Raw genomic sequence first — 26148 nt, 5'->3', positions numbered from 1 at the left:
CTCGCAAACATCTCTCACACACAAACCTTTCTTCTTGGCAAACAATCAAGAGCTTTTCGGGCTTTTTTGGACGGTCGCCTGGGGCAACTGGCTGACAGACGGGCCGGTCATACGGTGTCTGTACCCACAATGCAACGCGTACGTTACAGTTTTTTCTTAATTGCTAACAAGCGTCAGTCAAAACTGAAGCCACTTTTTCAAAATTCCCAACATGCATCTTAACCAAACTGTGAATCTCACCTCCAAAACTCACTAAAGCCACCTGAACACTTTTTATTTTTCCTATAAATCATCGCCTCAGGACGATATTGTAACTTTGAGGGACTTCCCAGACACTTTTATACTGATGTCGTTAGATGCTTGGATAACATAAGACTTTTCTCCTCCAAAGAAACTCTCAGTGACTCTCAGTGTTTCTGATTTTGACTCGCTAGTTCGTAGAATAACAGGAACACAGCAGATTCAACGCCAACAGCCAGTAAATTGTTTTATAATTATGATTCATCTTTACCAAAGCCTATGGTTTCCTCTCAGCCTGGAACCAAATGATTTGTGGCCGGTTGTTGAAACACGTTCTCACTCCAAAGTCGTCACATATGGACGCTCCGTCAAAACCGTCCTAGTTGAACGCTTACAGTAGGGCTCGTACAAATAGCAGAAAAGGTAAGGAGGAGCCAGGGGACCGGCACTTGTTTGGTGTGAAACACAGGAAAACTCTTACAACTCTGTTTCAACACATTCGCTTCTGACAGGTATAAAACCTGCGTGATGACAATAACTCAGTGTCAACTATTCGCTACCACATCGGAGCTTGTAAGCCCCGCCCCCGCGAGCGAACACTGCTCTGCTCAACACGTTCTCACTCCCGACTCGTCACACCTGGACAAGGCCTTTTGGCGTCGCCTTGTAACGCCCTGGGTAGCCCTTTTGCGTCATTTATTGACTTTTAGGGCTCCGTGGTCAAGTTAGCAACAACAAATATACGTAAAGTTAGCATGCAACGACCGGTTAGACTTTCAAAATAAAACGCTAGCGTTTCGAAACATCGTAATTTTTGACACGGCACGTTATTAAAGTCGTGAAATGTTGCAGTTTTGTTGTGTTTAGGCAACAAAACTACTTGGTCTTGATCCTGGTTTGAGTTAAAATAACTACGCATGTCAGTTAACACGTATGTTAACTTACGTTACTTATGTCAATTTACATAACTTGCGTAACTTAAATAAAAATATTTAATGTTGACTTTTGGTTTCACACAGGACACAAACCCCGGTCTCCTGGTTCAAAGTCGGGGTTCTGGCCCTCCGTCCACCCCATCCACCTCCTTACTCTGTTAAATATCATATACCTGCCTTTACCGACAGAAACCGAAGCTACAGGGCTATTAATTCTGAATGTGTCTGAGCGTTGCACTCCCTTGGGTCCGCAGCAACACGCCCGCCACCTTTGACGTCGATTGAATGACAGTGGTTCCTGACACAAATGAAATACTAACAAACAGGCTGACAGACGGAGAATCCTTCCTTTATTAGAGAGACGAAAACACAAAAGGGCATATACATTAAATACATTTTAGCCTTTTTGGCAGGTACATGCTAAGCAAACATTTCAAATACATTTCAAATACCAATACGCCCAGCTTGTTTTTTCTTTGTTTTCGTAAAAAATACCTAAGATTTAAAGGAAAATATTGAAACGGCAGGCCGAAACATGACACTAAAGGGCACCCAGAGCGTTAAAAAGGCGACTCTTTACCAAACCTGTTGTGAAACTTGCCTAGTTTCTCCCTGTAAGGAGGACATTACCAGTAGAAGGGGAAACCGTCAGGGAAAGGAAGCAGTAACGCACACACACACTTCACCTCACATTTATCACAGCTACATTTCATATGTTTAATTAGAGCGGCAGCGCTCACTGTCCTCTCGTGTAATATCTGCACTTCAGTCTGTATTTCTGAGGCTCCATCCGTCTTACATGATGTGTGATAATTAAGGTAGCACCTGATGTTTGAGCGACGAGTAGGAAATGACTGTTTAACCTTCAGTTAACATCGCCGCCGCTCGGTCTGAGGGAATTTAATCAGCTCTGCTCTCGCTCAGGGTTTTTGTAGTCTCAGGTGGATTCAGCAGCAGGCTGAGTTTTAGCTTCTTTAAACATTTAGTTTATCCTCACTATCACCAGATTCACTCCAGCTACATCCTAGAGGTTCATCTGTCTGACGAGTTTAACATGGAAAATTGTCGGCAGTAGTTATTTCCCACCTTTAGTGCTGCTCGAATTTATTTTCTTCCACCACAAGCACAGGAGCACACACACACCCCGACAGACTAGTGGTCATGTCGCACAACAACACACAGCTGACAATAATAAGCACAGACCAACAATGTGTGACTGCAAGACCACAAAAAATAGGATGTGAACTGTATTTTATTAACTTATTAAATCAACATGTCCAAACTATAAATAGGCTAAAACAAAACAGAGACTTTTGCTAAGGATATTCCATGAACATCACAAACATCAGTGGATTAGAAGTAGTAGGCCTTGTGTGCAGTATTGGAGCTTGTTAGGCCTACTTCGAATTTAGAAATGACTTCTTGTCAGAAGTACACGACTCGTGCAGCAGCACCGAGTAGCTGTTTGTCTTTCACACTGCTGAAAAAAGCTCACTCCTAATGAGCTCCACAGAGCTCCTGTTCTTGCTGAGAAATTGCTAATGAACTAAAATATGTGTCATTGTTTGCAGTGAGGGGTTTCTCGAGCTGCCACTTTGAATGCACGTTGATACATTTTTTACGGCTAAGAACTGTGTCTTACCTTTGCTAGCCTTCATCTCGTCTGGCAAACATGATTTACGTTAAATGCTAACCTTATATTATTATAAGATATTTATGTCAGCCGTCAGAAGAACTACGTTACGGCGGGTAATGTGAGGTTTTCTCAGACATTTGACAGCAACTCTACGCCTGCAGAGATTTCTGAACCCTGACTGGAAGCACGTGTGGGGGTGAACAAAGGAAAATAATTATGCAAATGTTAAAGTTTGGTCTTGATCACATACGACTCTCTTCATGCACATAGTCATCACAAGTTTGCTGGATTTTTATCTCACCCTGTCTTTTTAAGATGGCTGTCGACCAAAATCCTGTAAACAACTCGCAACTTTTCCCATGAAGTTGGGAAGTGTTTATCGCGCCTTCCTCCCTCTCAGCCAGCCGGCGATCACTCATCTTGACAAGCTATCATTTGGCGCGAGACGGAGGCCGAACACCGTCTGTAAAAGCTCCACAGAAGCTGAAACAAGCAGACGGAGACCGCAGAAAGTAAACGTCACAGAAGTCAAAACTTTTCATGCAGTCAGCAAAACAGAAGTGTATGTGGACCAAGCTGAGAATCATTTTTCATTTCTTTCACACAAAATGCATTCAATGACCACTTTCTCCAAAATGCATGAACTCTTTTCTCATTTCTGCTTCACCGCCTGCAGAACACTTTATTTCCGCAGCACATTTTTCAAATGCTAGCACACTGAGTCCCGTTAAAAACACATTCAAAACAGAATGATGCCAAATATCCTGCAGCAACCAGACTGAAAAATATCGAAAATCTTAGCAGAACATTAACATTTTATGTTTAGAGAAATGTGTGTAGTGTTTTGAATCAGTAAACAGTAAAAAAAACTGCAAGCTGAGTGTGAAGCAGGAAATTTTCTTGTGTTTTAGCAGGTTTGGTTCAGGGGGCTGGTGCATCATTTACAGGCTGTGGTCATTGTGTCTCAGGTACCAGTGTTACTGTGTAAACAACTGAGAAAAACTGAATCGCAGTGCTGAAATTACAAGTAAGTCACAAGTAAATTACTGACGGCAGTGACTGCATTTCACATTTATTCTTGTTACATTTAAAATAGTACAGTCAATAAAGTGAAAATATGTTATTCTTACAGTTTCTCGCTTTGGTACTTTTCTGGAATCATCCTTAACATTTGCAAAACTATTTGTATTTGTAAACTATGGCTAAGATTTGGATAATAATGATTGAAAATGCACAAGGCTGCACTTTTTCTGTCATTTCTCCCAATAACAGCTGAAACCCCGAAAAATGTTCAATCTGTCGCCTCCTGACTCCGACAGCTCGTCAAGCTGCTGCTGTTACCAAGCAACAGCAGAAACCCAGATTGGGGTGAAGGCCTTCTGCTGAAATCAAAATGTTGTTTTTCTTAATTTAGCAGCTGAGCTGAGCGAGGTGAAAACATTTTTTAACACGGTTTGGAAGAACAAAACCTGTGGAGGCCCAGAGTGTTAATATAATAATAATAATGAATCAAGAGATAAGAAGTCACGTGAATAAAATGCTGGAAATATATATAAATATATAAAAGTTCATTTTTATTTTGTAATAGAACATTTTATTTATTTATTTTTGTCTTTGAACCGTTAAGTTACAGTTACAAGAAACTTTCAGATCTGACTTCTACCTGGACGTGACTGTTATTAATACTATTAATAAAACATTTTAATTCAAATTACCCTTTTCAAAAATCTGTTTTTATTTCATGATAGAATTTCCCCAACTCGTTTACTTCATGCTTTTTAAGTCAGAGTTTCACTTCTTATGAAATAAAAATGGCATCTTAAAATTAAAATTGTCTTAAATGAAATAAAAACTTTCATTCAATAAAAATCTGTTATTATAATTATGTTGAGCTTAAATAAATCTTTCACAAGTTGTTGGTAAATGTATGATGTTGAACACTTTATACAGATCTACATAAAATTAATGACTCAGATTATTTGTGACAAACGTTTCTAATCAATGAGCCAAAAAACGTCAAGTTTTTGGCAGTTTCAGCTTTTTGTTTGAAGGACTGTCTGACACTCGGTGTAAACTTCAGAGTTTACCCTCATCTGGATTTCATCAGGTCGGATTTTTGTTCACATTCAGAACTGAAGCCTCTTGGAAGAATGTCGAATGACAAAACATCTGCAGGATTAAAGTCCAGCTGCTTTTAAACGTCCTGGACACGAGTTAAAGTAGCAAAACTAAACTGTGAAAACGCTCCAAAGTGTGTGTGTGTGTGTATATATATATTATTAATATGTAATCAAATCAAATATTAAACCTGCCTGCATAGTCGCTTCGTCGTTCTGCGCTTCTCTTGTGAACAGACAGGGAGACAAGCGCTCCGCGAGTAAACGGCAGGCGCGCTATACATAGTAACCACGGTAACGGCTTCTGTGCGCTACGCAGCTGTAGCCTATTTAACTTAAATTAAAAGTATGGGCTGCGTAATTTTACCTGATACATTCAGTTTTGCGGGGATCCTCTGCCACGTGAATTCCCTCTGAATACACGTAGCCTCACGCACACGCACGCCCGCCAGCCGCCGAAGTTCAATTGTCTTGAACTTTTTGTACGCAACGCACAGCCCGAATCATTGGAAGAGTGACTGATCCTCGCTGTTTGTGAGTTTCCAGAATCTATTTCTGTTTACTAAATAGGAGCTACAGAGAGAGCGGGAGGGGCGTGAAAAGTGTTTTGCAGTGAAAAAGTAGCCGTCTGCTCTCATTGGCTGGAGCTGGATGTCGAATCGGCCGATTCCTTCAGATATTTGGCGTGCTAGATATCTGGCTAGATACCAGAAATGTGTCGGGGAGCCATTTTAATGCGTCGTTGTGTAGGCTTTGTGTATTCAGAGCCAGTGAGCAACGGACTTTCAAAATAATAATAATAGTAAAAACTGCGTTAACTTGCCATAAAATAATTGTCGGTGTGAATGAATTAATGCGTTAACGCGATAATAACGCATTAACATGCCCAGCCTTAATAAATATGGGTGGTGATGGGGCAGTGGATAAGATACATGCCTTTGGTATGAGAGACCCGGGTTCAAAAGTGAGACTCTGATGTGGTTTGTTTGTGGTGTGAAAGCAAAGCAGACTAACGAGCAGGACTGAGGGACAGCAGAGGCGGGAATTTAAAAGATAAACTTGTTCGTGTTGGTCGATGATGCAGCAGCTTATTACACCTCATGTTTACATTTTTTGTTTTGTTTTGCGACCTGCGGTGGCAGAAGAAGTCAGGTGACGTAGTTTAAAGAGCAATGTTTTAAAATGCGGTAGTGGGCTGCATGACGAGCGAAGTAAACTTTCTCTCATGAGACCGAGGTTCGAGTCCCGTGTGAAAGAAAGTCGCAGTTGACAAGTTAAATAATGTCGCGTAGATGATTTACGTCACGTGACTGATATGATGTACTTATTTTAACCAAACCACGACCATTTCACAACTTTTCCCACGTGTTAGACGTGTGGGGCATTTGACGATCGATCTATTTTGTCGTTTAGGTACGAGGACGTTTTGTTTTAGCGTTTGGTCTGTGTGACTTCATGCTCCTGGTTTAATAAGTCAGTGTGAACACCACTCAGTTCTCTATCTTTTCTCTGAGGTGACTGAGCTACAGGTGTGAACGTTTACTGATCCCTTTCATTAAAGCAGTGCATCGTAAGTTATCAGCTCATTGTTTGCTTTTCTTGCAGATAAACTAGGTCTAACAAAGTGAAACTGCTCCAGTAAAGGGAGCCTAAAACTTAAAAGGCTTCAGTGCTTTAGTCACTTTCCTCCTCTGCTCCGTACATCTGAAGGAAAACCAGTGGAAAACGTCCAAATCCCGCCACAGTTTCTTGATCTGTATTCAGCCATGCGTGCTGCACAGAGAGAAGAAGGTCAGAGGGGAGAGAGGACAGATAAGAAAAGAGAAAGACACTTAAAAGAGGGTGTTTGAGATGAGCGCTGCATACCAACGAGGAGGCCTGCAGGGTCACAACAAAGCCGTCTGAACAGCGTCAACAAGGCCGCGTCTCTGTTATTCTCTCTGAAGCCAAGGCCGCCCCCGAGACAGGCTCTAACGCCGCCGCCGTTTAGCTGCAGCTCTGCTTCTGAACTTCACGCCACGCTTGGATCATGTTGGAAAATATCCGCCCTAACAGGTTTTTCTATACCAATAGTTCCTCGTTAAAGTGACACTGCTGAATAAAGGAGGTTTGGGGGCAGCCATTTGATCAGCTGTGAGTTTGAAAATGACCTCTGATCCTCTGGTTATTATTATTATTTTTTAGATATTATTGATTCCTGGTTCTTTTTGTATAATTTAACTAAGAAAAGGAATCAAAACCAGCTGTACTTTCAGCACATTCACGCTTTTCTAACTGTAATGTATCATCAATGATTAGGTGTTTTGTGTTTTTTGTTTGTAAAAAGGTAAAAAGTTATTAGATATTTTCTATTTTGTCCTGCACAAGTTGAACAGGATCTGTTTTCCACTTGCTTTTTCTTGACTTTTAACTACTAGCATTTGCCCTTTCTGGATATTTTTCTGAATTTTTACAGCTTCTCATCATGTGATCTGGGTAATTAATAATTTCCCTGACTTATTACTGTCTTTTGTGAAGCTCAGTCACACGTTAGACCCACTGAATGCTGCAAACTTCAAAGCATTTAAAAAAGGTTTCAAAACATCTCGCCACAGAGCTGTAGTTAGCCAGCTGGCTAACACTGGCACATTTACAGCAACGTCGATTACTTCATAGTTTGCTTATTTACGTTGTGTTTGCTGATGAGAAAGCTACTTCTTGTTCAGGAATTGCTGTGCAGGACTGAACTTAGTCCCTGTTAATGTGTGTCAAGTGTAGCAGGGGGATTATTTTAGTGATATATATGAATTTTAGCCGTAGATAACAATAAGCACGCCAAACCTAGCGTGCTAATATGGAAAATGTGTTGTATTTATTTAGCATTATGTTAGCATGCCATGTTAATATCCACTGAGGTTGAAGATAAATCAGTTGTTAGTTGGTATTCTGGTGTGATGTGGCAATTTTGACCTGCAGGTGGCGCTAGATAAAAATAAAAAAAAAGATTCAACGTCTGAGGACTAAAAATATTTTCAGCAATTTTATGGGCAATCCATCTGATGTTTGTGGAAATGTTTTAGTCTGGGCCAGGGTTGGATAGAGTTTGACATTTTTAGAAAACCTTTACTAATTCAAGGGTTTAAGTTAGAACAGACTTAATCTCTGAAGCCAAACTGGTCTCCTACCAGATATCAAACACTGTCTGTCAAAGTGATGACGCTGACATCTACAAGATGTCCGTTTGATGGAAGAATGAAGTTTCCCTCGGTGTAAACATCATAAAACTCTTTCCAGCAAGGAACAGAAATATTTCTACAGCCTTTACTTTAGGGACGTTAAAGGAAACAGGATGTTGAGATTAAGAATCACCTGATGCCAACTTTCTGCGCTTCACAGTTTTCGATTCAGTGTTTTCAGCGAGGACCAAAAAAGTGTTGAAGCAGAAAGACTTTGTTTCAGTGCTCTCCTCGGAATCGCCCTTTTGTTCGCTGTAGGTGTGTGTGGTCTGTGAGTTTGCACGCTTCCCGTCTCTTCATCACGCTCTCTTTGAGCTCGGTCTGAGAGCAGGAGCGCCTGAGTGAGGGTGAATGTGAGTTTTGACAGGTTTTTTAACGAACTCGGCAGAAAGCAGCCTCAGCTCTCTAACTGCCTCACTGTGTCAGACACGGCTCATGAAATATTCACCCTCGCCGTAGGACGCTAAAACAACAGACTGCAGCTGTATGAATGAGGCTGATGAGCAGCTGCTCTGCGTGTGGCGTGTTAGTGTAGGAGCTGCTTAAACTTTCCACATGAACAGTCTTTAGAAAACCGTCTGTATAAAAGATAAATGCGACGTTCCTGAAGGCCCCAGTTTTTAAAGCTCTAAACCAGTGAACTACGGATCATCGTCTATCAAATCTGCTTTCAGGTCATTTCTATAATAAAATACTTGCAGAGACTTTGTGTTGCGTTCAAGGACGCTCAGACAAACATGAAACTAAACGTGAAACTACAGCATGCAGCAGATTATGGAAAATGTAATTCAGAAAACAAACAAGAAGCCAACATCAGGCATTTAGGTAACTTTTTCACAGTTCTAAAAACTTTTTTTTTAGGAACTTTGATTGATTACAAGCCAGCCTCTAAGTTTACAAGAATGTGCCTAATTTTAAAATACGTGGCAAACTACGCTGGACTACATACAGACAGCTTTCGTTTTAGCTTGTTTATAACAACTCGCTATTAGCCGAGCTTATCAATACTGTTAATAGTAGTAGCTCTGGGGCCCGTTTAATACGGGCTTCAGCACCTTCCCTTGGTATTTCCCCTGAAACATTTTGTTCACATGACATAAAACTAAAATAAGATAACACTAAAGGCCGTCTGCGTCACTCCAGCGTTCCCATTGGCGGTGCAAACACAAACAGGGAAAAGGTCCTTGAAGGTCGGCAGCTGGAAAACTTGAAGGGGATGTTGAAGACGGGAGTCCATGCAAAAAAGGGGCTGTTATTAACAAATATTTTATTAAATAGAGAGGAAAAGAAAAGGACAAACGACCCATAACTTAAACCCACAGCCTCACTGCAGGTGGAGTCGGGCCTCTCCGTGGCTTTCTGGCTCTGTGAGCTGCTCAGAGCAGGAAAAACATTCATCAGTTGCAAATGAACAGCTTCAGAAAGATCTTGAAGAATAATTAAATAAGTATGTGATCATAAAGAAGATTTATTCAGACGTTGTATTATATAAGAGTAAAAAGGAAAATATTACTATGGAGCAATCACTCACTGCACAGATACCCTAATGAAGAAATTGATGGTCCTGAAAGTAATGTTGGAAACGGGACCTTGTGAGTTTCTTGGGCCATTCAACAATAACTGTGACGCAAAGAGACAAAACTAAACTAAACGCAGAAATCTGCAGGAAATTCAGAAAGCAACGAACTGAAAGCAACTGCTGAGTGGCAGAAAGGCCGGCTCGAAGAAAGGAAATCTAAAAGCTGATGGTGCCTTTTGGAAAGTTGGAAAGAAGGATGTGACTGTGTGAGTTAAAGGACGAAACCTTTAATCACCGAAAGCCACAAAACGTTCAGAGACAGTTACAACAGTCTGATCAGCTGTTCTGGCAGTTTTATACCTCAGTGTTGCTAATTTATTTTGCAAGTATTCATCGTCCTCAAATGTTTCTTCGTATCTTGGAAGGAAAACAACATTGAAGCCAACATCACTGGGCTTCTAACACTGCATGAACTAATACTGTGTTTATAAATATACAAACGTTTTGTTTCTGCAGCTTTATTTCTGTCTGCTTTTCCTGCTAGAGAAATAGTTTTCAGATATGTTTATTTAATCACTATTATTGTGTTTTTCTTCCTGGTTCAAGTATGCAGCGATGCCTGCAGCTGATTTGATTTGTGAATTACATATATATGTGTTTCACTGCTGGAGTCGGTCACATGCAGGCTTGTTGGCAGCAGACAGTTCGGTTTTATTGGATGTGTTTACTTTCAGAGTTCATGCCTTCAGGTTCATGATAATGACGACTCTCAGCGTCTGAGCGGGTCTCAACATGCTGTTTGACCACAGGCGTTTTAGTTCAGCCGCAGAGAGAGACAGAGAGACGCCGGCTTCTGCACTTCACTGTGACGGCGTCATGCTTTAACGGGTGAGCGATTTATCAGTCTAAGCAGGCGGCTGCATGAAGCCGCAGAACGTCTGGAGCGTGTCTGCATACCGCGGCACAGCGAGCGGGAATTTGGCTTCCACAAAATGTCCTTTTAACATCAAAGGAAGGTTAAAATCAAGTGCAACTGGACTTGGTTGAAGATTTTCGAATCAGGTCCAGTTGCCGTTGATTTTCACCTGACTGAGAACCTTCGCAGACCTTTTCTGACACTTCACAGGCCAACTGATTAATCAAGAAAGTAACTGGCGGCCCTACAATCCAGGGTTGCTGGTGAGGTCGCTCCCTGGCACCCATCACCTGAAACCCTCTCTTTTTAAACATGTGGGCGCATTGAGATCCGGCTCTTTCTTGTGAAAGAAGCTGTGATTGGTTGCGGTCCAACATGTAGTCTGCTGTGTACCCTCAGTAAAGGCACGCCACAGACTGATTATGACTCTGAAACATCGTAACGTCTGAATGCAGAGGTGACCCGGACTCGTCTCTCCAGAAGCCTGAAATACTGTAACTGTGCGATCAAAGCTCCACCGTTTTCCTCCAACACCTTCATGTTCCAACGAAAAGAAATGGACTAAAAGCTGCTGCGCGTCCGCTGACAGAGGAGTGTGGTCACCCGCAGTGTTTAGTGCTTCATTACATCAACATCTGTAAAGAATAGTCACCTGCTCATTGGCTTGTTTCAGAGGCCAACTGCTGCCAAAGCGCTCTGTGCAAACTATGTGTGTGTTTAAGGGAAAACAGAGTGTGTGTGTGTGTGTTCATTATCAGGGAAACAGTGATGCACACTGTGTTGTGGCCTGCAGCTGTGGACTCACCAGCTGTGAGATCAGCCTACACTTCCAGTGAACTGACCCCGAGGTCAACCGCTCCACCCACGCTGTGTGTGTGTGTGTGTGTGCAGATACATGAACATGTAGCGGTGAATACAAGCCATTCAGCCCACACCTCATACATCCCACCGACTGTAAAAATCACACTATTGTTCTTGGAGCTCGCCGCATGCTCGGCACAACAAGAGCACTCATGGAGTGTTGATTTACACTGGAGGCTCATGGGAATACTGTACATCACTGCACTTGACCTCTGACCTCCTGTCACCAGTGATGAATTGCTCACTGTGGCCTGTTTAGAGGCGACGTTTTTCACTTGATGTGATTCTTTATTGATCCACACGGGAAGCTTCCTTCCTTCGTGTCACGTAGTTCGTCCGACCACAGAGCTGCATCTCTAGAGATGGTTGGGTTTCAGTGTTGCTCAAAGACGCTTCAGCAGCTTTAAGTGAAACGTGCGGCCTGCCCCACGTTACTGACTTGTTATTAATTTGTCCTTTTCGTGCTTCTACCACCTTCTTCACGGCTCTCTGTGACCCCGTTTCGTTCCGTCAATTTCAGGCTGCGTTTCCCACGAGGAGCATTTCAGATTCAGAGAGTTTTGCCTGATTTTACTGACATGTTTACATTTTGTTGATTTGGTAACCAGTGTTTGCATGTTGTGCTTCTACTGTGATTAAGTGGGCTACGTAGTTAATTGATTTCCTTTTGTGTCTGTTTTAACTGTGTTTATTGTTGTTTTACGATCAGGAGTCTCCACAGGGTGTGCCGTCAGTGGATTTTAGCGTACTTAGCTGTTATAAACTCTCTGACGATACGTCACATTCTCACTCCCAACTCGTCAGCCCGCCTTGGTGTCGCTTTTTTAACGCCGTGGGTGCCCTTCAGCGTTTTTGGACATGTAACCTACACTAACCATGTTCCGTACACTTTGCGCAGATCACTGCACTCCACTGACCACCACATTATTGTTGAGAGCCTGACAAGCATGTTTGTATGCTCACTCCCTGGGTGAATACCTACTGGACGGTTTATTCTTTGATTTATGTCTTGAACCAATAGTATTTAAGATAAGTGGGGATAAGTACCTCCCCCGCATGTGTACGGATGTTCATTATGGTTAACGGTGTACCGTACAGACCGAATAACTTGATTTCAATGGCGAAAATGGAAGTTCTGAAGAACAAGAATAAGGGCAAACAATGTGCATTTGTTAGAAATTTTTTAACCTGATTTTAATCCTTTATAAATATAAACATCATCACTGCACACAGGATGACATGCAAACAGCGTCTGTGTCGACTGACGTGCTGCGTCTTTGCTGCCTGTCATTGCCCGGAAATGACGTTTAAAAAATCCTATTTCAAAGAATTTATTCAACAAAATGTATTATATTTGATTTGTGATAACATAATAACCATTTCATAAAGAGTGTAGTACTGTGAGGAGCATTAATTCAAACTAAACTTTTTTGGTCGGAAATAAAAGAGGGGGAAATTATGATTACACACATATATAGTTTATGTATGACCTGGAAGTATTTATTTAGCGATCGGCGGGAAAAGGTCATCTGTACGGAATATCGTTGTGTGCGGAACATGGTTAGTCTGCGTTAGGGCTCTGCAGGGAAGTTAGCAACAATAAAAATGCAGCGTCCGGTTAGACTTATAAAATAAAACTAGTGTTAACGTTGTGAAACGTCGCAATTTAGTTAGATTTAGGCACCAAAACTACTTAGGAAAAGATCCTGGTTGGGTTAAATATTAAATCACTTACAGGTACCTAAGTTGAATAACGTTACTTTGCGTAACTTTACGTACATGATCCTGCGTAAATCAAATACAAACGGGAAAAAACGAACACCGGCCTCCTGAGTGAAAGTTTTCGGGCCTCCCCTTCTCCCAAACCACCTCCTTACTCTGACTTTTGTGTTAAATATCCTCCCCCGGTGCGTCAACAGGTCTTAACCATGTGTCCAAATGTGACGACTTGTGGACGATATTACTCCACAATGAAAGTCCAGTTTAATATGATGGGTTTTGATTGGATAAATGTCGCCAAGTGCAGGATGTTTCATAAAAAGAGAGGCATTTTCATGACTTTCAGTGTCAGACTGAAACATCAGCAGCAGCTGTTGGATGGATGCTGACGGTTCATGTTCCCCTCAGGACGACGTCTCATAACTTTGCTGATCCTCTTACTTTTTATCTAGCGCCACCATGGGGTCAACATGTTAATAATGTGTCCAACACTTTGGTTTGCTCTGTGTTTACTGTTACTTAGCAGGCGGGTCTGGGCTGGTCTCTCCTCTGTCCCCTCATAAATATTTCTGCCGTAATGGCTGATAAGAGACGGGCTCTTCTCCAATGCAGGGATCACATCTACAAGACGTTTTTAAACTGGCTCACCTTGTGCTTCTGTGCTCTTTCTGGAAATAACATTTGCTTCTCAGCAGACGCAATTGTTTTGATTTGACATTGTTGCACTGTTAGTTCACGATGCACTGTACTGTAAAGAAGAGGGGGGAGGAGCTGGCTCATGTTGACGTGTGTTTATATCAAACTGTTTCTGTAACAAAGACATTTAAGTAAATAAGACAGAACATCTTCCCGGCGCTGTGTCTCTTTCTGTAGCTCTGGTATTGACTGGACTAACAATCTAACTACCCTAAATGAGACACCTTGATGTCACAGAAATGAAAGTTAACCTCCTGGTACATGAGCTTTTCTCTGTTAATATACTGCAGCTACATTTTTGGAGTGAATATCCAAAATGGCTTCTTTTGTATCGACAGTGCAGCCGCTAAAGGCTGCAGCTTCTGTATTCAACAAAACAGCATCAGAGGGTTTTAATTAGAAGAGATTCCTCTTTCAGATGCAATAAAATGCATCGCTACACTCCCTGAGAGAATCTTTAATTCCTTCCAATAGCTTCGAGTAAAATCCTTCAGGCTCCTAATTCCTGAAAAGCCGTTACAACCTCAGCAAGTCTCTCTCTCTACCGCTGCGGAGCTCGCTCGGCCGACCGAGGCCTTTTGGGCTCAATACACACAGGAATGTCATTAAGGCGTTTTAATGATCCTTGTGTGTTCGGGCTTTACCATTATGGAATGTAATGGTGAGAGCCGAACAACAAAGGCCGCCTTTCACTGTGAACGAGAGCGTCTCGGCTTTCTCCGGCTGCCCACAGAAGAAAATCGTCCACTGAAGCAAAAGTATTCAATCAGAGTAAAACACAACAGAGGGCATGTTAAAATACTGCATTTGCATTTTTACTGAGGCAAAAGTAAAGAAGGATTAGCTGTAAAATATCTTTGAATCTCCACTAGTGGTTTCAAAAGAGAATTAAAGATAAAAGAAGGTAAAGAAAGGAAAGAAAGAGGCGAAGAGAAGGAAAGTAGGAAGAAAGAAAACTGAAAGAAAAAAGAAAATGTGTAAAGACAGAAAAGAGGGAAGGAAAGAGGCGAAGTGAGGAAGATGAGAAGGAAAAAGAATCGAGAAGAGAGGAGAGTTGGCAGAGTAGGATGAAACAAAGAAGAGAAAAGGCTGAAAAGCTTAAAGGGAAGAGAAACAAAAGAGAAAACAGAAATAAAGGAAGGAAGAAATGAGAAACAAAAAAGAGAAGGGAAGAAAGAACGATGAGAGGAAAAGATGGAAAAAGCCATTCATCTCCGGCTGTAGAGGAGTAAAAAGCACACGATTCTTCTCGGAGTGGATGAAAAGCAACATGTCTCGTAAGTGGAAGAACTCAAGTAAAAAGCCTCGGTGACGTTTCAAAGTAATCTCGCTCCATCTGCGGTCAGGCTGCAGTTTGGCAGACGGACCTGAAGTTCATTAGCAGGTTTTAATGTTTCAGTCTGGAGCTCATTTGTTTCTGTCGTCAGCTCGAGGGGAGTCGGCCAAATAAACTCTCTGGATCTTCTGCTGTTTGCTGGCACGAACCGGCGACTGACAGGCTCTTAATTGGATCCATGTTGTTCAGCTGGACTCCGGCGCTCACACTGCGAGACTGTGTTTACTCTCTGCACTGGAAGCTTCCTAAACAGCCACTAGGGGAATGTGAGCATCTGTTCGCGCGTAGACGCACACCTGCTGCGACTCAACCCGGGAGCCGGACCCTCCGAAATCCAAGGCTAGGTGGAGGCGGGTCAACAAACCCTGACGCTGCAACACGTCCTCAACGACAAAATAGGTAGACAGGCAAAGACTTGAGAACGTGTACGACGGGAAAGTATCAGTGCAGCAACACGAGTACGTCACGTAAGTCGAACACGTGGTTAAAGTTGGTCAAAATTTGGTTGGTTTAGGCAAAAAAACTACTTGTTCGGTTTAGGAAAACTTTGTGATCTGGGTTAAAATAAGTACGTAAGGCATTAAGTAAGCATCAGGCCTGATGTAACATACGTATCACGGTAAATATATCACACATGAGGGAAATTACCTACGTAACGTTCTTTAAATCAAAACTTTAAATAACTTCCTGCAGCGATCTATACTTGCTTTTTATAATACGCCACCCAGCTTCTTCCTTTGCTAAAGGAATACGGCCACTAGCGGTCACGCGACACAACAAAAAAAACATATATATCAATATCAATTTTATTTATATAGCACACTTAAAACAACAAAGGTTGACCAAGGTGCTTCACAGGTTACAAAATACAACAACAAACAGTAATTACACAGTAAAAGTACAGCAATAAAACATTATGATAGACAGTATTTGATATAAAGTGATATTAAAATAGCCAGGGATAATAACTGGCTTTGCTCAAAGGAAATGCCAAAGAAAAGAGACGTGTTTATAAGAGTGATTTGAAGCGTTTGAGAGTTGGGGCGGTTCTGATCTGGACTGGCAGGTTGTTCCACAGGTTAGGGGGGTTTTCGCCTCTGGTTTTAAGTCTGCTTCAGGGTCCGTCCAGGAGACTGGCAGATCTCAGCGCTCTATCTGGACTGTGAATGTGAAGAAGCTCTGTTAACTAAAGTGGAGCCAGTCCATTAAGGTATTTAAAAGTTAAAAGTAAGATTTTAAAATCACTCCTGTAGCGCAACACAGGTGTGATGTGGTCCCTCTTCTTCTTTCCTGTCAGGAGGCGGGCAGCAGCATTTTAGAAACACATTCTCACACCCAACTCGCTCTTTAACGCCCTGTGAACCCCTTTAGCGTTGTTTTTCAAAGTTTAGGGCTCCGCGATCCAGTTAGCAACAATAAATATGCAACGTCTGGTCACGTTAGCAAGAATAAATTAGTTACTTGTAATATTTCCTAGCATAACTAAAAAGAATCAACGTTGACTTTTTGCTTCAGACGGTAAACTGTGTTAACGACATGGGAGTGAGACCGGCTGCTCCCGAGAGAGAGAGATAAAGTCCCATTCAGACGGGATGAAAATTACCAGATGTTTCTGAAACAGACATTCAGCAGGACAAAGACCCAAAAAATGAAGCAACAATGGAGAGACGTGAAGCAACTTTACTACGTGAGGCTTTTGAGTCAAAGATCGTTCCCAGAGTAATAACTCAAATCTGATTTATGTGACACACCCTGACATCATTCAATGGGACGTCGCGTCCATCGTCCAACCTTTTATTATCTTGAAAACAGAACGTCTGGGACTTTAGCCACTTGCATGTTCCTGGATTGTGCATCCCGAAAACAATAATGCAGGGAACAAAAGCACAAACATGAGTTTTTGTCTTCCTCTAAATATAAAATAGAATATGAGCGTAAAAACAAATGCAGACACATCTCAATCCCACGTGGAAGCTGTTTTTTAGTTTACACACAAAGATTTCCTCAGTATGCAGGTTTCCCTTTCACACACACTCAGCAGTAAGTGCAAGCTGATCCTCTCACAGCGCGGTGGGAAAGTTTACAGGCTGCAGGGTTGAGGAAGGAGGAAGCAGCTGCAGAGTGTGATGTGATGTAAGGAGGAGGAAATCCAGGGAATTAGAGGGGATATGTGAAAGCTGCAGCGCTCACAGCGCTGAACTGAAGACCAGAGTCTGCAGAAGTCCAAATCCACCTTCTTAAAAAAAGGAGTCGTGTGTTTCTGAAGGACGAGGCGCTTTAAGTTGAAGCATGAGAGCAGGTTTCTAATAAGGTTATAGAGTCACAGTCGTCCGTTTGAAGAGCAGTGAGCTGAAGTACAGTAAAGAGGGCATCGGGGAGAAAGTGCTGCATTAAGAAATACAATTCAAAAGGTGTCTGTTAATGCCACTACGTGCTCCATGCTGAAGCATGGGGCTGTAAGCTAGGATGAACCCATGTGGACTTAATTACCAGTTAAAGCAGGAATGGAGAGCACATTTTGGCTCCACGTTATCTGAGTTCATTTGACCGCTAGACCGTTTCTTCAGTCAGTACAGAATACTGAGCGACGCTGAGTGACGCCAACAAGTTTGACATGTTCAGCTGGATATTAAACTCATGTCTGTGTCTTAAGTGCGGAGCTGGAGTCAGGACACGGTTAGCTTGAAGTCTGGAAGCAGGGGAAAGCAGCCCGTTCTCAATTCCAGAGCATCAAATACCTACGCTTTGTCACATCCTTCGGCGTCTGGTACCAACGCACGTGGCAGCTTTTAGCGTCATCGTTCAACGCTAAAAGTAGGCCTGTTATAAACAACAGAAAAGTCGGCGTAAGGAGGTGGCTGGGTGGGTCAGAAACCGGACTTTCAGCCAGGAGACTGGTGTTTGTTAAAGTGTGATTTATGCTTCTACGTTGAATCGACGGCGTAGCCCCGTACCCTACGCAGTAACCCGACGAGCACCTCCTCAAAAATGGAAATCATGTCGGGGCGACGCGAACCGGCTGTAACAGGGTGGGATCAATATATTTGACGTCACAACCCGAGTGAAATTACTCGTTTCACTCTCATCAAGTGATCAGATTTCGTCAATAACATTTGAAAAATCAACACCAGCCGCACATTTATAATTTACCCACATTCAACTTAGTGGAGGGCTACACCTGCTCGGATGTCAAAGGTCAACACAGTGGACGCCGTAGCGCTGCCGCCTTTTTAACCTTTGCTACGAAAGTTACGGAACTTAATTTATGTAATCTACCCACTTATTTTAAGCCAAACCATGATGTTGTCCTAAACCTGACCAAATTGCGATGTTTCACAAGATAACTACTTTTATTTTTGAAAGTCTAACCTTCTAACCAATGTTGCATATTTATTGTAGCTAACTTTACCGCGGCGTCCTACACATCCAAAAACAACGCTAAAGGGTATCCATGGTGTTATAAAGGAAAACACCAAGGGGTCTTGACCAAGCGTCCAAATGTGACGCCCTGGCATTATAACGGGTTGGGAGAAGCGTGACACGTCTACCAGCAGTTCTGACGCTCACTGATGAACACGTCGTGTCCTGTTTGTTTAACCTGCACACAAACAGAACTGTAAAAACCAGAGTTCGTTGTTGTGGAGTAACGGCAGTACATATCTACGCCGCCTCGTGCTACAGCGCAGCATCTCTGTCTTATTTCTCAGCCTCAAGGCTCCAGAAAAACATCCTTCTTAACAAATCTGCTCCTTCAGGCGTGTCCAAAAAGAGAGCTTGTTAGTGGGCGACTTGCTCGCTGCAGCTTGGCCGTGTCCACTTCACTCCCTCCTTCAGTCATCAGCAATAAACGACAGAGATATTGGACATTTTGTTGTTAGTAGAAAGTCGTGTACAGGCCGTGGACTTTTATTGCTCTATTGTGAGAATCTATTTCAGACTGAGAGTTAAACACTTTTGATTTGTGTGATTCTTTGAGCTTGTGGATGCTTTTGGTTCTGACTAATTTTGGACTTCTGCAGTCACTTCACACTGAAAGTAACTCTGGGAAGGATTAACACTATACATTATAGTAGTAATGGTCTACAATATAGTAGTACAGCTACAACACACACAGCAGTGATGTGATGAGAGACAGCAGGAACTATTAGGAACTCAGAAGGGAGGAAGGGGGGCGATAATTGCAGAGTCTCCTGTGACTCTCAACACCTCTCCTCCCACTCCTGTTGAGTCCATCAACACACACACACACACACACTGAGATAAGGCAAAACACTTATAGGTTTTATCTGAGAGGGAGGAGAACGATCCAACGAGAGACCAAAGCAGAAACCAGAGAGGAGACAGGTGGAGCAGTGAATAGTTCAGGTATGCAGGAAGTTAAAGACTCCTGCAGTGTTTCATGAAACCTGATAATCAGAGAAATATTTGTTTCTGAAGTCGCTTGAGGTCAAGACTTTACAATCCCTCTGACAAGGGAAGCAGTAATGGCATGAATAGACCTTAAACTCTTCCTCCTTAGATTCACCTGCTGCCTCTGTGTTTCATGACAGGTGGAAGGTAAAGAAGATGCTTTTTCACCAAACTACATTATAAATACAGCAGAAAACAGAGAAAGTAGGTGTTACTAACTTCTCCTCACATTATGGAGAACACACTATCCCTGTCTGTTTACTTGACATATAATACATGTAAAAATGTATTGCAAAATACAAGTGAGAACCGATCGATGATACAAATACTTCTTTTGACTCATTCATTTATCGTCCAGTTAGCACGACGAGAGAGCAGGTTTTTACCTCGTCACCAAGTTATTTCTTTGCTGTGCCACTTTCTGCTGTGACCAGGTTTCGGTCGTGTCCTGTTCATGCCGGCGCTTTTTTCATAAACTCAAAGCTATAATTTCTGCAACTAATATTTACTGTAGGATTCTGTTTCAAGCAGCGGCTGTTTACAAACTCTTCTAGGTGGTTTCAGTCACCTCTCAGTGTCAAATCAAACTTTGGAGACAAACCATAAAGACAAAGGGACATTGTGAAAATGATGCAGTAATTTATTACATTTTAAACACACGTGCAGGTCTGATCGAGACGAATCGACTGATTGGCATCGTCTGTTCTCAAGTTATCAGCCTATAAAGCATGGGACTTCTTTAGGTCATAGGAATATTGATCAATATTATTTTGTAAGAAAAACTCCAGTAAAAGTGAACATGTAAACAGTAAATATGGCCAAAACATGGACATTCACATTTTAATTGTATAATAACTTTTGTATTTTAGTATCTTTTCATCAAATTTACAGCTACAGGTGTCTTCCAGGTGTATTAGAAGATATTAATTTGCATTATAATCTACAGGATGATGGTTTTGATGGTGATGTTGCAATTAAAATAAAGATTTTATACCAGGCGTGGATGAATATATCATATTTTCCTTTTCTCCATTTAGTCTGTAATGGCAAAATAAATAGGTTTAATTTATTGAATAATCTTCCTTAGCTTCTGACCTTTCAAAGGAGACCAGATTTATGTATCTAGGCCTAATGGTTGAGGAGTTATTCCTGATTCATTCTGTGCATTTAAGCTGTTTTTCCTGGAAATAGGTGGAAGTTTCCAAGAGGTTAAATATTTCTGACATCCCCTAAACCCTCCAAAATAAGGCCGTGCATCATAATTAACATGATAAAAATATAAGTCTTTATAAGTTGGTTTTCAAACTGAAGTGATCCAGCGGCCACCACCGTGTCAGTCTGAGATTCACAGCTCTTACGTTAACATTCAGATATAGAAACCATCCGCAGATGTTCAGGCCTCGGCTCTAAACTCTCCTCTTCAACATGTTAACTGCCTGATGTTGAAAAGCTTTCATCAGCTGTTAACAGAGTCTCTCTTTCTCAGGCCAGTTAACCCTGTCTGCATACCTGTCTCCTCGTCTTCTCTTCCTCCGTGTACCTGTCTTTCTGTCCGTCACACTTCCTGCCTCTCTAACCACGACTCATATTACCTTGTGGGCTCGACCACAGGATCTGGACTAACTAGTGGAGATTGATGATTTAAATCCTGTGATTTTGATATTTTCTTCACCTGCACGTCATAATTCAAGCATGAATTCTGCCTTTACACTGTGTCGTGGGTTAAAACAGCGAACTGCTGGGATAAACCGCCAGACGGTCGTCCAGCGGAGGTGTGCGATGTCTGAGCTTCTTACTGACTGATGTTTGTGTTGGAATGCGGGCAGAGCGAGGATTAGCTGGGTAATCCCCGACCAGAGCAACGCTAATCCTCAACCTCCTCCCTCACACCTCTGGACAGTAAGCCGTTCAGACGCTGCACAGGATGTATGTGTGTGTTCATTACTGCTAGTTTGCTGAGAGACTTGTGTCCTTCAGGTTCTCTAGAGATAGAAAAACAGACGTGCAACAAAGAGTGAGGCTGAAGGTCACAGATGTTTAGAAAAGCTCAGAACCTGTTCTATCAGGGTTGTTTTAGAAAGGAAGTGGTGCTGCGGCAAAAGTGTTGGTGGTTCAAAGCAAAGCAATGTTTTCACGTTCATAAATTAGCTAATTTAGCTAGTTCACAGACTGTCTGCTCCTTCTTGGGCTCACTAAAGTCATTACACATGCACATTGCATCGTGACAACAGGGTCTTTTGCAGAGGTTCGTTTTCATCATATTGACTTCTCCCCAAACAAACTGCATACCGTAAAACTTCAACTGGTAGCTGGGTCCCAAACAGCCGCCTGGCCCGTTTACTGGCCTGGTGTGGGAACACATTTTGATAAACGCAGGTCTCCATTAAACACTGAGCTAGAGTCCAAGTCAAGTCTCAAGTCTCTGAGCTAGAGTCCAAGTCAAGTCTCAAGTCTCTGAGCTAGAGTCCAAGTCAAGTCTCAAGTCTCTGAGCTAGAGTCCAAGTCAAGTCTCAAGTCTCTGAGCTAGAGTCCATTTAAGTCTCAAATCTCTGAGCTAGAGTCCAAGTCAAGTCTCAAGTCTCTGACCTAGAGTCAAAGTCAAGTCTCAAGTCTCTGAGCTAGAGTCCAAGTCAAGTCTCAAGTCCCTGAGCTAGAGTCCAAGTCAAGTCTCAAGTCTCTGAGCTAGAGTCCAAGTCAAGTCTCAAGTCTCTGAGCTAGAGTCCAAGTCGTTTCAAGTCTCTGAGCTAGAGTCCAAGCCAAGTCTCAAGTCTCTGAGCTAGAGTCCAAGTCGTTTCAAGTCTCTGAGCTAGAGTCCAAGCCAAGTCTCAAGTCTCTGAGCTAGAGTCCATTTAAGTCTCAAATCTCTGAGCTAGAGTCCAAGTCAAGTCTCAAGTCTCTGAGCTAGAGTCCAAGTCGTTTCAAGTCACTGAGCTAGAGTCCAAGTCGTTTCAAGTCTCTGAGCTAGAGTCCAAGCCAAGTCTCAAGTCTCTGAGCTAGAGTCCAAGTCAAGTCTCAAGTCACTGAGCTAGAGTCCAAGTCAAGTCTCAAGTCACTGAGCTAGAGTCCAAGTCAAGTCTCAACTCTCTGAGCTAGAGTCCAAGTCAAGTCTCAAGTCTCTGAGCTAGAGTCCAAGTCAAGTCTCAAGTCTCTGAGCTAGAGTCCAAGTCAAGTCTCAAGTCTCTGAGCTAGAGTCCAAGTCGTTTCAAGTCTCTGAGCTAGAGTCCAAGTCAAGTCTCAAGTCTCTGAGCTAGAGTCCAAGTCGTCTCAAGTCTCTGAGCTAGAGTCTAAGTCAAGTCTCAAGTCTCTGAGCTAGAGTCCAAGTCAAGTCTCAAGTCTCTGAGCTAGAGTCCAAGTCGTTTCAAGTCTCTGAGCTAGAGTCTAAGTCAAGTCTCAAGTCTCTGAGCTAGAGTCCAAGTCGTTTCAAGTCTCTGAGCTAGAGTCTAAGTCAAGTCTCAAGTCTCTGAGCTAGAGTCCAAGTCGTTTCAAGTCTCTGAGCTAGAGTCCAAGTCAAGTCTCAAGTCTCTGAGCTAGAGTCCAAGTCGTTTCAAGTCTCTGAGCTAGAGTCTAAGTCAAGTCTCAAGTCTCTGACCTAGAGTCCAAGTCAAGTCTTAAGTCTCTGAGCTAGAGTCCAAGTCAAGTCTCAAGTCTCTGAGCTAGAGTCCATTTACGTCTCAAATCTCTGAGCTAGAGTCCAAGTCAAGTCTCAAGTCTCTGACCTAGAGTCCAAGTCAAGTCTCAAGTCTCTGAGCTAGAGTCCATTTAAGTCTCAAGTCTCTGAGCTAGAGTCCAAGTCAAGTCTCAAGTCTCTGAGCTAGAGTCCAAGTCAAGTCTCAAGTCTCTGACCTAGAGTCAAAGTCAAGTCTCAAGTCTCTGAGCTAGAGTCCAAGTCGTCTCAAGTCTCTCGTGGTTATTACGAATGTTGTATCACCTGCTATGTTCAATCCAGACTGCTTATAAAACTGCATGGCTATAAGGGATTCTGTAACTGTAACGCTACATGATCAACAATAAACCTTTTTGCAGCCAGCGGGACGTAAATGATTACGTTAATTGACCGCCACAAGTTTGGCAAGTAAACAAACGCTCATTCATCTTTTCATAACGAACGCCAGTCGGAGTTAACCTCTCGTAGGTTTTTATTTGAACCCAAACCACAATGTTTTCCTAAACCTAACCAAATCGTGACCTTAACTATTAGTTTTATTTTGAACGGTGCACATTTATTGTTGCTAACTTGACAGCAGAGCCCTACACATCCAAAATGACCGGTGCATTAAAAGCTGACTCCAAGGGGCCTAGCGTCCACATGCGACGAGTTGGAAGTGAGAATATTTTTTGTGTCTTCGGACGTCCTCCATGCGTTCCTGCCAAGTGTCAATAGACGATTTCCTTTTATGTTCAACTACAATACTGCAAGTTTGGCAAAACAGTTTACCACTGCTTTAGTAAAAAAGATTCAGACACTGTTTTTCACTGTCCTCTTTTGTTTTTGACCGCAAATGTGAGACGTTGTTATCACATAATGTATGTCTGCTGTGACAAGTGAAAAGCTGACGTATGACGACGTTTTTGTGCGTAACGGCGATGACGGGTCAGATTTGCAGAGATAGGTGAAAAATTGCAAGTCACGCTGAATTCACGGGTATTAGCGATTGCAACATCACAAAATCCCTGAGGGACTGATAGATAGACAGATAGATAGAGAGATATTCTGTTACCATTCTGTTATCCAGTAACTCAGACTGTACAAACATGGATTAAACAAACAATTAATAAATAAATGAGTAAAAGTGCCATCAGAGCCGTTGATTCTCTTCGATACTTAGTTAACAAATACCTGCAGAACTAATGCTAATGATTATCGATTGTCTCTTTTTGTGTCATGTCTTTACACTAAAAATGTTCTCTGATTAATTTATTGTTGCTTTTTCAACAAAAACAATTGAGTCACTCTTATTTGTCTTATTTATATATGTCCACTAATTTTCTTCATCTGGACCCCTCAGAAAACTTTACGTCATATATTTATAGTTTGTGACTTTGGGTCACCTCACACCTCTGCCCTGTGTGTCCCTCCCGCTCTACCGTACAGTGTCTGGACTTCGGCGAGGGCTCGGTGACGGGGGACATGTGTGAGGACCTGTGTGTGCTCGGCCTGATCGAGTACAAGCGCTGCCTCTACTACGAGAACGGGAAGAAGGTGATCGAGGCGCGCTGGAGAGGAAACCCCGTCATTCTCAAGTCTAAACTGGAGAACTTCTCCTCCTACGAGCCACTGGGAATACTGGACTACCAGGTGATGTCTGCTTTCATTATTGATCCGGGGAGGCTCAGCTGGATCAATTAATCTCCTCCCCTCTCTCCAACAGGACACAGCAGAGGAGCTCTCCCCTCTTGATGTGGTGTTCTACGCCACTTTGGAAGTAAGTCATCAGGCACTGGGTGCTGCAGCCCCATCGCTGTGTGCAAGTTCACAGTACATGTTCCTTTCCTCTGATCTCAGGTACGAAACTCTCTGGGGCTGGCTGAGGAGGACGAGGATGAAGAAGGAGGAGGAAATAACAGCTCTCTGGCCAGATTTTGGGGGAAGAAGTTGAAAAACAGAGATAAGAGTTACTCCAGAGCCGAGCTGGCCTCACTCTGGTCTCTGCTGCAGCAGGAGGAGTACACCTTCCTCAGGTAAAACAACAACGCGCGTCACGCAGGGAACCACTACCCCTGAAGTCATACCTCAGGAAAGTGGCCGTGAGAAACATCGGACAAGATTCTGCTGTCAAAACGGATGTTTCAGGTGTTAAATGACATCAAGTTTACAGTCAAGGATGGTGCAAATAAACCAAACGGACCGCTGAGTCCCACTAGAGGCAGCTTCTACGCTCATTAACCCACATACTGATAATTTTACTTTATATTAATTTGTAATTTCAATCATAAAGATTAAAACAGTAATATTTCTTCTTCAGTATCACAATCACAATAACACACAATTAGATGAATGGATGCAAGTTGATTAAACTAGCTTCATATGTGTGTGTATGTTTGTGATATCTGCCTTTATAAAATACAAATTAAAAAATAAAATGAATAGGCAGATGGCCGCCCACCCTGAGCCATGGTTCAGCTCGAGGTTTCCTTGCCTCTGTCGCCTGGTGCTGCTCTTGGTGGGAATTGTTGGGTTTCTGTAAATAACATCACAGAGTACGGTTGAATAATAATAATCATTTTAAAGTGAAAGCTAGAGGACAGCTCATGTAGCTTCAGAAATGTGAGGCTCATCCTCTGCAGAGCATGACAGAACTCAGGATTAATCATGGTAGTGTGCACTTTCATTTTGGCATCAAGGTGGCACTAGAGGAAAGGTCAACAAAATCATTAGGATTAATCCTCTGGAGCAAAATAACATGTTCTGTCTTCTTAGCTGTGCACTGAAGTCTCACCAAATCCCACCCTTGCAAATGTCAGATATTTTGTGAGCAGAGCTGGAGGACGAAAGGAGAAAGACGCTCAGACACTGAACAGGCTGGAAGCCAAAACTCCAACGGGTCCAA

General features: G+C 42.5%; 1 protein-coding gene across 4 annotated transcripts in view; it reads left to right on the top strand.

The window, feature by feature from the left end:
• dipk1c (divergent protein kinase domain 1C) overlaps positions 1-26148 on the top strand; it is a 55528-nt gene that overhangs the window by 17704 nt on the left and 11676 nt on the right. For all 4 annotated transcript variants that reach the window (XM_038732933.1, XM_038732934.1, XM_038732937.1 and 1 more), the window contains exons 4-6: positions 24693-24896; positions 24970-25023; positions 25104-25279. In XM_038732933.1, coding sequence (XP_038588861.1) covers positions 24693-24896; positions 24970-25023; positions 25104-25279 — 434 coding nt within the window. The remainder of the gene's footprint in view (positions 1-24692; positions 24897-24969; positions 25024-25103; positions 25280-26148) is intronic.

The sequence above is a fragment of the Micropterus salmoides genome, unplaced genomic scaffold (assembly GCF_014851395.1).
Source record: "Micropterus salmoides isolate LMB-PRFRI ecotype aquatic unplaced genomic scaffold, ASM1485139v1 Ms_hic_scaffold_1, whole genome shotgun sequence".
Taxonomy (NCBI): domain Eukaryota; kingdom Metazoa; phylum Chordata; class Actinopteri; order Centrarchiformes; family Centrarchidae; genus Micropterus; species Micropterus salmoides.
The sequence above is the reverse complement of the archived record's forward strand: the minus strand, read 5'-3'. Positions and strand labels throughout refer to the sequence as shown.